The 17,867-nt window shown below is 40.7% G+C and overlaps 1 protein-coding gene across 1 annotated transcript in view; it reads left to right on the forward strand.

The window, feature by feature from the left end:
* Positions 1 to 17,867, forward strand: part of LOC125233105 (dynein axonemal heavy chain 3-like) — an 84,586-nt gene that overhangs the window by 17,607 nt on the left and 49,112 nt on the right. The window contains 14 exon segments of the mRNA XM_048138967.1: positions 745 to 922; positions 1,405 to 1,667; positions 4,750 to 4,951; positions 6,282 to 6,345; positions 6,348 to 6,451; positions 7,529 to 7,676; positions 9,518 to 9,716; positions 10,615 to 10,783; positions 11,101 to 11,294; positions 11,665 to 11,793; positions 12,518 to 12,719; positions 14,067 to 14,219; positions 14,790 to 14,850; positions 14,853 to 15,012. Coding sequence (XP_047994924.1) covers positions 745 to 922; positions 1,405 to 1,667; positions 4,750 to 4,951; positions 6,282 to 6,345; positions 6,348 to 6,451; positions 7,529 to 7,676; positions 9,518 to 9,716; positions 10,615 to 10,783; positions 11,101 to 11,294; positions 11,665 to 11,793; positions 12,518 to 12,719; positions 14,067 to 14,219; positions 14,790 to 14,850; positions 14,853 to 15,012 — 2,226 coding nt within the window.

Consider the following 17,867-nt stretch of genomic DNA (forward strand, 5'->3'; position numbering starts at 1 on the left):
TCTTCCTGGGCCAAGCGACCTTAACGATCAGATTGTAATTCAAGAAACAGAGACCGTTGCCGATACATTATAGTGGACCAGGACTGGCACGTATTCGCCACGCAGCTCGAAGAGATCTACCAATACACCTTCAAGGATTACTTCTACCCTCGTCGATAAAAATAACAACAGCAAAAAGAAAAAAATCACGACTTAGAAGTCTTCTCAAGTACTTCCTAATAAGGTCCACCTGGAGCTACTGGCTGGAAGTCCTTTTGATTTGTAATTTAATATTTCATTCCAAAAATCTAATTTTAATATTAATATGGTGCCGAGCAATCTAGATTGATAGAAAATGTTCAGAGACTCAAATTAACCATGAAGCAAAATTTCATTTTTGTCTATTTAGCATAACATTCATGACACAGAACAGGGTGGCTAGCCGAATGGCACAATCGCTCACGAAACGCTCACGAAACGAAGCGCTAGTAGATATCTATCTCTATCGCGCTTGCGTATTGGCGCGACAGAGCCAGCGGCGTCGCTTTCGTTTGGCGTCGGAGAAATGCCATTCGGCTAAACGAAAACGAAACGCTCGTAGATATTTATCACTATCGCTCTAGCGTATTGGCGCGACAGAGCCAGACTACCTTTCGCGGCATTTCATTTTCGTTTCGCATCGCAGAAATTCCTTTCGGCTACGGCACCAGATCTTTTGCTGGTATTTTTAGATTCTTGAACTGACATTGCTAACCAACTTCTCAGAGACACCGGCATCGGTATCCTCACGGGCTTGGATGACGTACAGCAGCAGCTGGACGACCATATCCTCAAATCGCAGACCATGCGAGGGTCGCCGTACGTGAAGGCGTTCGAGGCTGACATGGCTGCATGGGAGGAGAAGCTCATCAGTATGCAGGACATCTTGGATCAATGGCTGATGGTAACTGTTCAAACGTAACCTCCATCGCTATTCATACTGTGGCCTATGTCACAACAGTGACAATTGTGGCCCGACAGTGATACTGATAATACAGCACAGCATAATAAGTATAAAGTAGTATATACAGCAGTACTGATAATTTAAGCTATTTGACGCGTGATTGTCGCTAGATGTCACTAGAAATAACCCGCATTTACTGATGTACGGAGTTAACTCTTCCCTTACTTATTCCTATATGGTATAGGTATTCTAAGTCGATTTCTTGGAATAGTGGCTCATGATATTGAAAAAACTAATGTTTGGTCCCTTTTGCACTTAGTGAATCAATAGAATGATATTTGAGGTTATCAGCCTATTGCACATCCTTCCTACCTTGCTTCTTTAGTCTTTATTCATTTTTGCATCCCTTCTTTCTTAAAAAATATACATGAGTATACAAACTATTCGATAATCAATATCAATATTAACTCTTTTTCTCCCAGTGCCAAGCCACCTGGATGTACTTGGAACCTATCTTCTCATCCGAAGACATCATGCGTCAGATGCCCACGGAAGCCCGAAACTTCCGCGACGTAGACAAGGAATGGCGGACCATCATGACTGCCACCATGAAGGATCCCATGGTGCTCACTGCCACGGACTTCCCGCAGTTGCTGAAGAAGCTGAGATACAGCAACTCGCTGCTGGACGATATACAGAGAGGATTGAACGATTATTTGGAGAAGAAGAGATTGTTCTTCCCGAGGTAAGTGAGAATAGTGACAATGAGGAGGCAAACTGTCATTTTACCCCGCCAGGCGGCGCCTGTGCAAGTGTCTAGGCATGTCACTGTCATAAGAACACTTTCTTCGGATCTCGCGTGTTTCTTTTCTTTTAGTTAATATTTTGATTACCTATACGATTTTGAGTCTTGGAGACCCTATACATCTCTAAGGATAATTAGATTAAGTATACATGTTATCTTTAGTTGTGACATTTAGAGTCATTTGCATCTCTAAAGTAATTTTAGACTTCTTTTTTTAGGGTTCCGTAGTTTATTTGTACTTTTCTATATTATTATGTGTAGTTTTTAGTTGAATATCGACATTTAGAGACCTTATACATCTCTAATCATTGTGGTAGCGTAATACTTTAGTTAGAACTTAGAATTAGTACCTATTATCAATTGTAATTTCAGTCCAACGTGTATATTGACGTGTAAAAGTGCCCCTGTGGCCTATTTGCTGAATAAATGATTTGTAATTTGTAAAAATTCATATGTGAGAGAGAGAGAAAGCAGCATCTTCTCGCTCTCACGTATGGACTAATAGGGTGGCGCCATCTGTCATAACCTTTGCGTGTGCTCCTAATTGTCGACAGTGACACTTCGCCATTCATTGCCTTTCAACAAGGAAATATTGACGATGAGTAACAATGTTCCTTATAAACCCAGAAATAGGCACAGAATTGTCAGTTTCAAGTGTCAATGTCAATGTGGCGAAAAAGCCCATAGGTGGTTTCAATTTTCAATTTCAATTTTCAATTTTCAATTTATTTATTCGTTCATCATAGGTACATAATAGATAGGTGGTAACATAGTACTTCATAGAACAGCCATGATGTGCCTTTTGGCGTACGAAATAGTTTCATATAATTATATATATACAATTTTTACAATATTTACATGGGTGATTATATTAACATATGCATAAATGAATCAAAATTAAATAAATGGTAGAAAATAAATGGAAGATAATTAAAAAGAAAAAAATGATTAAAAAAATAATTATTATTAAAAAGTATGTCAATTAAATACGGAAATGATTGTGAATAATAAATTAAAATTAATTACATTTAGCATATGTCAATATCATTAAAATAATCATTCACATTATAGTAGGACTTAACGAGTAAAAAATTAAATAATAAAGATTTAAACTTATGTATTGGTGCCGTTTGCCAAGATTCTGGTAGTTTGTTGAATATCTTTGGTGCCATTACTAAAACACTTTTTTCATCAAAGCTGTTGAAATCGTACCAACCGACAGCACCGGTTTCCGTGGCCGGAGGCTACAAATTCGTTTTTGTTCTTTAAATCTAAAAAATCTTAGGTTAGTCTTCACAAAGACGCAGCATTCGTAGATATAGAGACATGGAAATGTCAACAGTCCTAGCGACTCGAAGAGATCCGTGATACTTTCCTGGGGACTCAGTCCGCAGATAGCCCTTACGCATCGTTTCTGTGCCCTAAACAAAGTGTGTCGATATGTAGAGTTACCCCAGAAAATTATCCCATAACGTAAAGTTGATGACACAAATCCATGGTAGGCAGTTAGAACGGCGCTTCGGTCAGTAGTCTTCGCTAATCTATACAAAGCATATGAAAATCGGTAAAGTTTCTTACATACTTCTTCAGAGTGAGTTCTCCACGACATGTCACTGTCGATTGAGAGGCCTAGGAACTTTGTTACACGCACTTTATCAACATTTTTGTCTTGATATGTAATATTAAGTGTTGGTACTTTTCTTCTTTGACTAAACTGCATCATCTTAGTTTTTTCTAAATTTATTTTTAAATTATTACATTCCAACCATTCAATAATATGTCTTAAGTCTGTATTTATTGCGTTTTCATAATCTATGTCGTCGTTTTCTTCTATAATAACGGTGCTATCATCAGCATATAATACCATAGGATATTGACTAGCTTTAACAATGTCATTTACATACACTAAAAATAGCAATGGCCCCAATATACTACCTTGTGGTACCCCACACAAAAAGTTCTTCGATCAGAAGTGTATGTTATTTCGTGTTTTGTATGGGGGCATATATGTGTCAGTTCTGTGTATTGCACCCTGCTTTCTAAGTATGATTTCATGAGATTTAGGGCATTTCCACGGATTCCATAATGGCTTAACTTTTCCAATAGTAGCTCATGATCCACGTGGTCAAAAGCTTTTGACATGTCCATATAGATGGCACAGCATGGTTTACTTTTGTCAAGACTATTGACAGCTCTAGAGACTAAGTCATAAATAGCTACATTTATAGACATGTTTTTTCTGAATCCTCTTTGTTGCTCAATTAATATATTGAATTTTTCAAAAAAATTGTACAGTTTATCAGATATAAGTTTCTCAAAGACCTTTGATATTACTGGTAACAAGGCGACCGGGCGATAGTTTTTTGGGTCTGATAAGTATTTCACCCTTTTTGTGTAACGGTTTTATTACAGCTATCTTTAAAGTGGTGGGAAAGGTACCAGAACAGAGACTTAGATTTATTATATGAGTAAGTGGGAATGAGATAATATCACTTACATATTTAATAGCCACAGTGCTAATGCCATCAAATCCTACGCTATTTGTGTTTTTTAGGGAGGCAATAGTTTTCACAACTTCTTCCGGTGTAGTTGGGCCCAGAAAAATAGAGTGAGGATTCATTGGCATATTTATTTTTTTATTGGTGGAATGATCATGATTAATTTCATCTATGAAAAAATTGTTAAAAGTGTTTGCAATGTCCGATGGCTTTGTATAAGTTATCCCATGAGCTTTCAACATGTTTATAGGTTCTTTTGGTTTATAAGTTTTGGACTTATTTATAATTTGCCAAGTAGCTTTTGTCTTATTTCTAGATGTCGATATAAATCGCTTATTTTGGGCTCGTTGGGTCAACTTTATAATTGTTTTAAGTCTTTGAGCGTACGTCTTGTAAGCGGTTTTATTTTCGTTGGTTCTATTAAGACGATATGACGATATGACCATGGTGGTATATATGTAGTATTTACTAAGATATTTATTCTTCAGTGAGAATGAGGTCTTTTACCGACATGTTCCTTCTAGATTCTTCTTCCTCTCAAACGACGAGCTGCTCGAGATCCTGTCCGAAACCAAGGACCCTATGAAGGTGCAGCCTCACCTCAAGAAGTGCTTCGAAGGGATATACACGCTGGAATTCAACGCCGCGAAAGAGATCATTGGCATGGCTTCCGCTGAAGGCGAGGTGGTGAAACTGTCGTCTAGTATACAGCCTGCTGATGCCAAGGTAAGAGCAACGAGCATCTGTTGCAGCACTTGCAATTATTAAGGCCTTACTTATAACAATTCCTTTCCTGCTTCAAAAGATCAATGACTACAAACAGATGGCTGATATATAATTTATCTTAAGACAACTTTCTTCATCATCATCCTCCTTGCGGTATCCCGGCATTTTCCACGGCTCATGGGAGCCTGGGGTCCGCTTTGACAACTAATCCCAAGATTTGACGTAGGCACTAGTTTTACGAAAGCGACTGCCATCTGACCTTCCAATCCGAAGGGTAACTTGGACTTATTGGAATTAGTCCGGTTTCCTCACGATGTTTTCCTTCACCGAAAAGCGACTGGCAAATATCAAATGACATTTCGCACATAAGTTTAGAAAGACTTATTGGTACGAGCCGGGTTCGAACCCGCGACCTTCGGATCGGAAGTCGCACGCTCTTACCGCTAGGTCACCAGCGCTTGCTTAAGACAACTTTCTTATCGGTAAAAAATAATTTCTCATTGTACTTATCATTGTATCATTGTATTGTTTTCTCATTGTACTTATTCATCATTCACTTGCCATTATCCCATTTATTTTGACGGCGCAGGCCGTCGACTGTCTTCTTATCATCTACGTGCTTTCGTTTCATATCATCCTTCACACAGTCCATCCATCTTTTCTTTGGATTTCCTCTCCCGTTTATTCCTTCCACATTCATTCGCAATACCTTTCTTGTCACATGACAATGTCAATTTGCATACAATTTATTTTTAAGATTATGAATTTTTAAGACTGTCTGTGGGAAAGATTTTTTAAGCCGGCCTAAGTGTTTTTTTTCTGAGCATGCTTTCTTTTTCTTACTTTCTTGACGATGACATATGTCAGAATGATTTCTCAGATAGCCTATTTAGGCCCATTTGCACCAACCACTCAACCACACCTCGGACACTGGCGATCAAACATATGAAAGAGGCGCGTTCCTAGCACACAGTCTAAGTTCGTGTAGGTGAACGCGTACTATGCTTGTAAGAGTGAAATATGACAGGTCGACTGTTCGCGCTTTTGACAGGCGGTAACTGTGAGGTAACCGAGAGGGGGTGGGCGACACTTTCAGCGCGGAGCGGGAGTGGCCATACTGTACGATAGTACTCTTTATTATACTGTGACTCAACTCAGGGTTAGTGGTCTGTCATCTGTCAAATTCCATATAAAATGGTGGGTTAACCCTCCATTTCCGTTGGTGCAAGTGGCCCTTAGAGCGTTGCTAGATTAGGTATTTACTAAATCTTTGATCCCATATAGAATTCGAGGAACTGTGACAGTGGCAGATTCATATCTTTATCTCCAGGGCATGGTGGAACGCTGGCTGCAGCAACTCGAGCACCAGATGATAGTAAGCCTCCGGGACGTGGCTCAGAGGCTGTGAACGCATACCCCATCACTAAGAGGGAGGAGTGGGTGCTCATCTGGCCTGGGCAGATCGTTCAAACTGGCTCCTGTGTGCATTACACCACTGAGGTAGGTAACAAAGGCTCCGAAATATGACTCTGACCCCACCAAAGGCGAGAAAAAGTTATGAGCTATCGACGATAGAAACGAGTGTTCAAGCGCGGATCCAGCTTCAGGGGGTCATTGTAGTGCTCAATGGTCTATTTGTATGACGGCTCCAGGGAGGGGGGGGCACCCCCATGATCCCCCTGGATCATAGCTTTGCTGACTTATTTTTAAAATAAATAAATAAATATTGGGGACACCTTACACAATCAACTTAGCTCCAAACTAAGCAAAGCTTGTACTATGGGTGCTAAGCGACGATATACATACTTAAATAGATAAATACATATTTATATGCATAGAAAACATCCATGACACAGGAACAAATATCTGTGCTCATCACACAAATAAATACTTACCGGAATTCGAACCCAGGACCGCGTTTCAGCAGGCAGGGTCACTACCGACTGAGCCAGACCGGTCGTCACATCTCATCACATTATTTTACTTTTACCCACATTTTGCTTCTTCCCGTTTTTTTAACCGCCGCATCAAATCTCTCAAAATGACTGTTTTTTTTTTATACAGCGTCGGTGGCAAACAAGCGTACGGCCCGCCTTTTGAAAGCTGTTTGTTCATATCTCCGTCGTTACTTTCGCAAGTAGCTTTCACCAGAACCCCAAAGGCGGCGGTTTTTTTTTTCTTAAAAATTATAATTACTAATGTCAGTCGTAATAATTTTTATTTCCTTTTGCTATGTTAAATACACAGTAAAAAGGAGTGCACAAGTTCCAAGGAGGGTTCGGGTTGCCGACGACTCAAAGGACAATAGACGGAATAAGTCAGTTCCGTAAGGCCTCCCGTCATCAGCACACCACACCCTCATTGAGCTCTGGCAGCCTTACTCACCGGCAGGAACACAACACTATGAACGGTCTAGTGCTATATGGCTGCGGTCTTCTGTAAGGCGGAGGTACTTCCCCAGTTGGGCTCTGCTCTAGATTCGAGCGAGATGATATCCGCTGTGCTGTGCCCTACCACACAAAGCGGAATATCATTCGCTATGCCCTACCCCCTACAATGCCCTGTCCTTGTTTCCAGGCAATAGAAGCGATACAAACCAACAGCCTGCCAGAAATGGTGGCCCGGAGCACTGTGCAGATCACCGGGTTGGTGTACCTGGTGCAGGGCGAGTTGGAGCCAGGCAACAGAGTCACCATCGAGGCGCTCATCGTTATTGATGTGCATGGTAATGTTCACTCGATATCAATGGTATACCTATTTAGAGTACAGTCAACCAATTGGAACCCTAGGCCACTGTAGAACTATGTCATAGTGACGTTATACATCAGATTGTAAGAATTCTTACTGCTTGTCATTTTGACATGGTTGTAAAGTGGCCTAGGGTTCCAATTGGTTGACTGTACTTAATTACGACAGACTGTCCTTGGACATTTAAAATTTAGAGTATGGTTATGGATTGTAACTGAAGCTTACTGCAGTCTCCCATACTAATATTATAAATGGGAAAGTGTGTTTGTTTGTCCATCTTTCACGGCAAAACGGAGCGACGAATGGACGTGATTTTTTAGGTGGAGATAGTTGAAGGAATGGAGAGTGACACAGGCTACTTTTTGTCTCTTTCTAAAGCGAGCGAGCGAAGCCACGGGCAAGTATAAAATAAATAAATAAATATTATAGGACATTATTATACAGATTAACTGAGTCCCACGGTAAGCCCAAGAAGGCTTGTGTTGTGGGTACTCAGACAACGATATATTGTATATAATACTAGCTTATGCCCGCGGTTGCGCTCGCGTTAAATTCGAAAATTGAAAAAATGCTCCATACAGACGTCCACCTCCTATTTTAGGGAAGTGGGGGTTTAGATACAGACAAAAATTAGCCTATGTCACTCTCCATCTCTTCAACTATCTCTACTTAAAAAATCACGTCAATTCTTCGCTCTATTTTGCCGTGAAAGACGGACAAACAAACAGACACGCACATTTTCCCATTATAATATGGATACAATACATAGAAAACATCCATGACTCAGGAACAAATGTCTCATCAGTGCTCATCACACAAATAAATGGCCTTACTGGGATTCGAACCCGGGACCGCAAACCGGGATATGCAAACTATGTTGACGATCGACCTTGAATATAAAATATTAAAGATTTATGCTGACACTTGCATAGTTAGCCTGCTCTGTCTCTACTAGATAGATAGATAGATGATTTATTTCACGAAAAAAATTACAATATACAATACAATACAATACAAATACTCTTTATTGAACCTCAAACACGAAACAACATTAAACAATATAAAACAAGAGGCGGTCTTATCGCTAAAGAGCGATCTCTTCCTGACAACCTAGGTAGTGGAGAATAATAAATTTAACCTTGTAAGTAGGTGTACTAAATGTTTCTAGCACAAACTATACTACGCAAAACAATATACTACACACATAAGTAAGTTAAGTAAGTATAAGTTTGCGTTTCTGTACAAAAATATAAGAATTCCCATCATGATCGTCATAAAATTAAAAACTTAGAGATAACAGGAATAAATATTAATAATAAATCATCATATTGTGTCCCCCAATAAGGATCGTCATTTTCCAAAATTTAACAATAAAAACAAATTAATAAAAATTAAAATTAAGAGGTCGGCAGACCTATCGTAAGATGGCGGGATAACTTTGACTCCTTTTTGAGAGACTGGTCAGTTGTCGCACAAAACCGAGAGGAATGGAAAAAGAAGGGGGAGGCCTTTGCCCAGCAGTGGGACACAATAGGCTCATAATAATAATAAAATAAATAAAATTAAGAATTAACATAAGTATGTACATACTTACATACATACAACATACATACAATCACGCCTGTTTCCCAGAGGGGTAGGCAGAGATCACGGATTTCCATTTACTACGATCCTGATAAATCACTTTCGCTACACACACTTTCATAACGTTTCTCATGCACACTCGTCGGTTTCGAGTACTTCTGACCTGGCCTTTTTTTATGTATGTAAATACTTACAAATCAAAATTAAAACTAAATTTTAGAATCTTTCCACCAGGCCGTTCCATCCTGGAGGAGATGGTGGAGAAAGGTGTCAGCGACATCGCCGACTTCAACTGGATCTCGCAGCTGCGTTACTACTGGCGCGGCGAGAAGGTGACATGCTCCATGATCACAACCGACGTGGACTACGGGTTCGAATACTTGGGCAATATCGGCAGGCTTGTGGCCACTCCGCTCACTGATCGCTGCTTCAGGTACTACAAATTTTGTTCCCTGGTTCGGAATGCCATATCAATATCATAAGTATCATAGTCATTTACCAAAGAAATCCTCATCATAATTATCCTCCGTGCGTTATCCCGGCTCATGGGAGCCTGGGGTCCGCTTTGACAAGTAATCCCAAGATTTGGCGTAGGCACTAGTTTTACGAAAGCGACTGCCATCTGACCATTTCATTTATTTATTCTTCAAACAATACAGTCATTGTGTCAGAAATTTCATTATATACAATACAATTTATAAATAACCTTCCAACCCGAAGGGTAAAGAACTATAGGCCTTATTGGAATTAGTCCGGTTAGCGTTCATATTTTCGGAAATAATCGCTCCTAAAGTAAAAAAAATGTGTCTCCCCCTCTAACTTTTGAGCCATAAGTTTAAAAACTATGAAAAAAATCACAAAAGTAGAACTTTATAAAGACTTTCTAGAAAAAATATTTTGAACTTGATGTTGAATAGTTTTTGAAAAAAAACGGGAAACTACGGAACCCTACACTGAGCGTGGCCTGACACGATCTTGGCCGTTTTTTTTTCGAAAGCTGAATCAGTCTGGAGTGATCTTATAATTCGCCATGTTTGATGAAAATTGGTCGACTATGTCGGGGGTTATTTCAAAATTTAAATTTTGTGTCGTGGTTGTTTTCCTCTATTAAGAGCCATTAGCTATTAATTTGGTATTCATATTCAAATGCCGTATAGCAGACTGCTTATAATTTGATGATACCATGAGATATATGGTTAGAACAACTATACCTGCAAAGATTCTGAAGCCAATGATGATGATTCTAAAGATAGTTCAAATATAGCGGGTATGATTCCGTGCTGATAGAATTTAGACATCAATCTAAACTGTTTGCTCGTTTGGTTCCTCAGAACTCTAATGAGCGCGTTGAAGCTAAACCTTGGCGGGGCGCCCGAAGGCCCGGCCGGCACGGGCAAGACTGAGACCACCAAAGACTTGGCGAAGGCCGTGGCCAAGAAGTGCGTCGTGTTCAACTGCTCCGACGGTCTCGACTATAAGGCGCTCGGGAAATTCTTCAAGGTTACCCTTTAGAGAACTTAACGAGATTCATTATCCAAGGGCTTTGGCTAAGCGCCGATAGAGATGAACTGCAACCTAACTTGTATAGGAGCGGCATGCCAACTGGAACATCTGTAGTACCGACACATGCCATGCAGACCGTACCGCATCTGTATGTGAGAGCGAGAAAAGAATAACTCTTTCTCACTGCCACTTACAGGATAGTATGTGAATGACCTTGGTGCGGTACGGTCCTCGTATGGTCGTATGTTAGCACTATGAGACATACTCCTACTCCTATTTCTGCCAACTCTACTGACACTGGCTTTATTCTACAGGGTCTAGCACAGTCTGGCGCCTGGGCCTGCTTCGACGAGTTCAACCGTATCGAGCTGGAAGTGCTGTCCGTGGTGGCGCAGCAGATCCTCTCCATCCAGCTGGCCATCCTGCGGCACGAGAAGCGGTTCATCTTCGAGGGCACGGAGATCAGCCTCAATCCTTCATGCTCAGTGTTCATCACCATGAACCCTGGGTGAGTTTCAGGCCCGGATCTAGAGGGGAGCGAGCCGGGCCCCATCCCCCGGGCATCAAGACCAAGAGAACTTCAAACTTCGTCAATTTGTAATTTTTTTAGATTTTGCCCTCCCTCGAAAAAAGTCTAGATCCGGTACTGGTCAGTGGACAGAATGTTTTATGCAAATTTTCTGTTGCTGTACCAGAAGAGTGTTCATAATTACGGAGGAGATCAGACTCAAGTGAATGGATAATACTGTCCATACTGCATCAGATCCTCTCCATCCATCTGGCACGAGAAGCGGTTCATCTTTGAAGGCACGGAGATCAGCCTCAACCCAAGCCTCAACTTTTGCTCCCTTGTGACACAATCTGCTATTATCCCACAGTTACGCGGGCCGTACAGAGTTGCCGGACAACTTGAAGGTGCTCTTCCGGACGGTGGCCATGATGGTTCCAGACTACGCCATGATTGGCGAAATCACACTGTACTCCAACGGCTTCGTGTGCGCGGGCCCGTGAGTACCCAATGTCTTCTGCGCAGTAGCATCTTCGCAACTCTAATGGTCTACCGTATCACACTCAGTATGGACACTCCCTGTTTCCCGCTGAAAGTGCCGCCAACCCTTGGTTACCTCACAGTTATCGCCTGTCAAGAACGCGACCAGTCGACCGGTTTTATCTCACTCATACAAGCATGATACGCGTTCACTTACACGAGCTTAGACTGTGTGCGTAGGAACGCGCTTCTTCCATGTATTTGATCGCCAGTGTCCTAGGTGTGGCCGCATGAAAATGAAATATTTATTTTTCAAGTAGGCATATTACAATGCGCACATGAACGTCGAATAAAGCTACTTGCATACTGCATGTCACTTCCATTTTGGCTGCAGTCCGATAACATCTTCAATAATGGTAAACAGAAGCCGCGGGCAAAAGCCAGTAAATAATAAGCTAACTCTAAAATTATAAAACAACTTAAAATTATATTAATAGCATTCCCTCGCCGAATAGCAACGCTTAATGCGTTATGAAAGAAAACTGCCAGCTTTCTGGTCACCGGTAGTTTCTATGAGCTTTGCGCTCAGCTTTTTAAAAATTACATGAGCGCTTGGACTCCTTGGCCCCTACCTGGCTTGTCTCCATCTCGACACCAACAGCCATAAAGTGGTATTGGGGTCCGAGACCCCGATATTTTTCCTACTTATTTTTCTTAATATGCCATAAGAATTATATTTATAGATTAGCACGCAAGATCGTGCAAGCATACAAGCTGTGCTCCGAGCAACTGTCGTCCCAGAACCACTACGATTACGGCATGAGGGCCGTCAAATCGGTGCTGCTGGCGTCAGGAGCTCTCAAGAAGGCCTATCCTGAAAAAGACGAGGCTCAACTGGTGCTGAGAGCCATTATAGATGTCAATATGCCCAAGTTTCTTTCACAGGTAAGGTTGAACGGGGACCGTATTAAGGCACTGGTCCCACCGCGAGCTAGTAAGCTATGAGCTATCGGCTATAAAAACGAACCAAAGATAAGCACTCCCGTGCAAATAACAGAGACACGGCGATATTGATAGCTCGCCGCTGGGCGAGTAACTGTAAACATCGCCATGTCTCTTTCATTTACGCAGGAATGATTATCTTTTGTTCGTTTCTATAGCCGATAGCTCATAATTTAAGTTAGCTCGCGGTGGGACCAGTGCCTAAGACAGGGGTCGGATATCGGGCATTTTTTACGTTATTACTGGAAAATTTTTAGACTTCAATTATCACCATTTTTTTTCTTCCCGCTCTTTCTGTGCTGCTTCCTGTATTTACCAATTCAGAAAATGAAAAGTTTCTAATGAGTCGGCAAGCGCATGTAACACCCCTTGAGTTGCAGGCGTCCATAGGTGGTTACGGTGACCGCTCTCCACCAGGCGGACCGTATACCTGTTTGCCACCGACGTGGTATAAAAAATGGCATCATACAGGATACCTTCAGAAATCAAGATCATCATCATCACGTCCCTTTATCGCCCACTGCGGAACATAGGCCTCTCTTCTAGTACGCCACTTGTCCCGGTCCTGAGCTAGTCTCATCCAGTTGTGACCCGCAATTCTCCGGATGTCGTCCACCCAACAAGCCAACGGATGCCAAGCGCTTCTTACACCAAGAGCCAGCTATTGCTCCGTGTAATTGCGAGTCATTTAAGAGCCCATCAAAACCAAAACTCAGACCACATGGACTAACAAGGAGTCGCCATAGCCTGATACGGTTTGGACGACGATGATGATGATTATGACACCAAGAAGTCTAGATAGGCGTGCCTATGAAATGAAATGAAACGAAATGAAATGAAATGAAATTAAATTAAATATTTATTTTCCAAGTAGGCATATCACAATGCGCATATGAACGTCAAATTAAGCTACGCCGGATTTCAGTCCCCCCTCAGTTGGAGGGGGGTATCCACTATGGGACCGGCAAAAAACTCGGCGGGTCACTTCTTTTCAAAACATTACATCTTAAACATTACAATTACAACAATATTGTTTATTGCACCAATAAATTGCTCTGATATTTAGAATAAGATGAATATTGTACACTGTTGACAATTTAAAAGTGCTTATTGTAAGCCTATTTGAATAAAGAATATTTTGATTGATTGATTGATTGATATACATAATTAACATGCATTAAAAAACAAGATACAATTTAAAAAGCAAAAGTATTCATCAAAAAAAATATTAACAGACTATAGCATTTGTAGAGCTATTTAGATATTTAAAACATTTGTTCGGTCTTTCAGGACGTGCCTTTGTTCATGGGTATCTACTCGGATCTGTTCCCCGGAGTCCAGATACCACAACCCGACAGAGACGAGCTGACGAAGTGCATCGTCAAAGAACTCGAGAAGCGGAATCTGCAGGGCACTGAATGGTATCTTGAGAAGATCATCCAGGTAATCTCTAAGGAATAAATAAATAAAAACATCCATGACTCAGGAACAAATATCTGTGCTCATCACACAAATAAATGCCCTTACCGGGATTCGAACCCGGGACCGCGGCGTAGCAGGCAGGGTCACTACCGACTACGCCAGATCGGTCGTCAAAAGGAAGAAATCAGTCTAGCATTGTTTTGGAGTAAATGACCACCATACAAAATTTCAATTTGGAAAATACCACTATGTAGTGAACCGATTTTCATCAAACATGGACACTCCCGACTAATTTAGCTTTCAAACAAAAAAAAACGAAATCTAAATCTGTTCATTCGTTACAAAAGCTACAATGCAAATTACAGACACGTCAAAATAACACCCCGTCGTAATTGAGTAGGGGGTTAAATAAATTTAGGTATATCAGTTTGTCAAAGGCAAAACTTTGCAGCATATTTGTTAAGTAAAATTACTATAGAAGCTGAAGTCATCTTCGTGATAAAATCAAGGTCATAACGATCTTCCTTCGCCCTATTAGATCAACCCTTTGTGTGTCATGACGTAGTGAATCAAAATTTCCACTTCCCGCAGATCTACGAGATGATGTTGGTACGCCACGGATTCATGGTGGTAGGCCCACCCATGGGTGGGAAGACCAGGCCTACCAAACTCTAGCGGACGCCCTGCGAGCCCTACAGCTGACTAAGCCTCCACCACGCCACAAGGAGTTTGGCGCCATATACAGGATAATCAATCCGAAAGCCATCACTATGGGCCAGTTGTACGGTTGCTTTGATCCTGCTTCTCATGAATGGTAAGTAAGGTGGACTAAGGACTTCAGTGGGTTATTTCACCACAGTGACATTGACACTTGATAATTCTGTGACTATTTCTGAGTTGATAAGTAACATTGTTACTCAGCGTCAACATTTCCTTGTTGAACAGGCAATGAACGCCGAAGTGCCACTGTCGGGCGACGATTGTCACTATTGTTTACTGCTAGTTGAATTTACCGCGTTGAGTATAAGGAAGTTGATTTTTGTGTTAGACTTTGCCAATTAATTGATGGAGTATCAGGCGTTACTTTCCTTTCCTTAGTTTTCCGTAAGCTCGAAAGATTTTAGTCTTTCGAGCTTCTCTATTTATTTTTATGGTCGTTAAACTTTCGTGAGACATATTCAAATATTTCATGAATCAACGGTTGTACTCACGTTATGATATAGCAACTGCTGCGACATGTTGACTGCTAGTCAGTACACGAAGTCTAACCGCCGCGAGCAGTCCTATATGCCTGAAGAGGGGCCTCCAAATTTGGCCCGAAACATTGTTATATCCGGCAGGGCTTGGATACCGGTAAAATTTTCAAACCGTTATCATGTACAGATACGGCCTAAAGACGATGGTCAACTCAGCGAAAAAGTCGCTTGCAGCGAAGTTGAGCACCATCTATGCGTTCTTTGTATAATTATGCTATTATTCCTATACACGAACCTTACTGGTATATTTAGCTGTCACTAGATGGCGTTGGCGTCATTGAATACAGAAAAATACATTTTTGTGTTGATTGCAATCTTTCATTTGCTAATTTCGCTTCCATCCAAATTATTTCAAAGACACTTTAACCGGTTTTTGAAGTATTGAGTTTTTTCTTAGCCACATTTTTCTTTTCATTTCTATCAGGATCAGTCTGAGAATAAGTTCAAATTGGTGTCACGGAGTGCCATTTCAAGCCAAGACGCTAAAAAACACAAAATCACGTCATTGTCATGGCTGGGATTTGAACCCGGGACTTAGGAGCGCCCGACTCGTTTGCGCCTTGCAGTCTCGCCACTGGGCCATAGCATCATTAACGAAGCCGGCGAAATTTACTACCACTTAAAGATCATTCGATAAACATGCCAATGGAATAGGAACCTTATCCGAATGCAACAACCCCCAAATTGACGCATGCCTCATTACTGTAAATTGGCAATACGTTTAATTTTACCAGTATTCCGTTTAGTATTAAAACGTTAAGAGGGTAGATTTAAATTCTATTCACACCATACAAAATTATTTTTCTATCAGACTTTTTCGTTGTTCGTCCTTCGTTGCCGCTTACGTCCGAATTAATTGCGTTTTGAGTTATATTAGGTTTACTCATATTATAATAACGATGAGTTCTCATTCCAACATCGATATGATAATGAGATCGCAAATAATTGCCTTGCACAAAGAAGGATTTAATAAATCAGAGATAGCAAGAGAAATGGGTGTAAACGTAAGTAACTTTTTTAATTTTCACTTTTCCTTACAATACATGAGTTATATGGCATTTCTTTGTTTTATACTTTTCTTATTTTTATTATGAAACAGGAAACCTTTTACCTACTTAACATTTTGTGAAATAATAACATATTTCTTTTTATTTTAGACCATTTCCTTTAATTAATGTATAAATGCAAAATTAGTATTCGCCATTTTATATTGTTGTTTTGCTAAAACATTTGAGTTTAGTAAAATCAACTCGAGCTAGACATTATTATGTGATGATAATAAGTATGAATATTGTTACATTGTTTCAGCGTAAAACTGTTAGCCTGTGGGTTGACAGGTATCAAGGGGAAGGATCTCTGTTGCATCGGCCTAAATCAGGTAGACCATGCCTAATAAACACTGAGCAACGTCAGCTAATGGTGCAGGAGTATGAGCAAGATGGCTTCAGGCCCACAAGGCATTACGCAGGATTGTTTGGCACGAGTGCGCGCACTGTTCGGCGTGCGCTTCATAAAGAGGGTCTCCATCATCGCAGACATGCCGTCAAACCTTTGTTGACTGCTGCACATAAAACTGCTAGGTTACAGTTTGCTCGAAAACATCTAGACGACGACTGGACTAACGTTATTTTTACAGGTTAATAATTTACCTACTATTTAGTGTTTTTTATTACGTCTGTGTTTGTTTATTTCTCCATTTTATGGTAAAAGCAAATTAAACTGGTAAAGGCTCTTTTAATTCTTCTAATACAGATAGGTAGCAAAATTTCATTTTATCCACAAGAGTGTAAAGTAATTTAATACAATTTTTAACTTGATATCCTAAACTGGCTAGTAGAATTTAACTACCTATGATATTGAATCACAAATATTGAATACTGAAATAAATTTATTTCATTTTGTTTCATGTTTTACAGTTAGGATTTTGTTTGGGTTGGTAAAAATTTCTGTGTTTCTTTTGGTTGAAAAGTTTGTTTAACCTTCGTGCGTTGAAACCCTCGCAACGCTCAAGATCCCACTTTTGAACCACACGCTACGCTCGTGGTTCGCGGTTGGAATCTGTCGCTTGTTCGGGTATCAATATTGGCACGTGCGGTTAAACAACAACTTTGCCCCCTTGTAAATCAAATGACTGTTTTACAGATGAGAAGACATTTAAATCGAGCCAACACGGACGGTTGAATTTGTGGCGTCGAAACAATACGCGGTATAACAATGAGCATGTCGTGCCCAATATGGAGTCAGGTCGCATCACCGTGAACATGTGGGGTTGGATGACTGCAGCCGGTCCGGGAGAACTAGTCAGGATACCTAGCCGCGCAAATAGTGACAATTACGTGGACGTGTTGGAAAATACGATGTTACCTACAGTTCGAAACGTGTATCCTGAGACTGAATTGCCGGTATTGTCGTT

Source organism: Leguminivora glycinivorella, chromosome 14 (genome assembly GCF_023078275.1).
Source record: "Leguminivora glycinivorella isolate SPB_JAAS2020 chromosome 14, LegGlyc_1.1, whole genome shotgun sequence".
In the NCBI taxonomy this organism is placed as follows: Eukaryota; Metazoa; Arthropoda; class Insecta; order Lepidoptera; family Tortricidae; genus Leguminivora; species Leguminivora glycinivorella.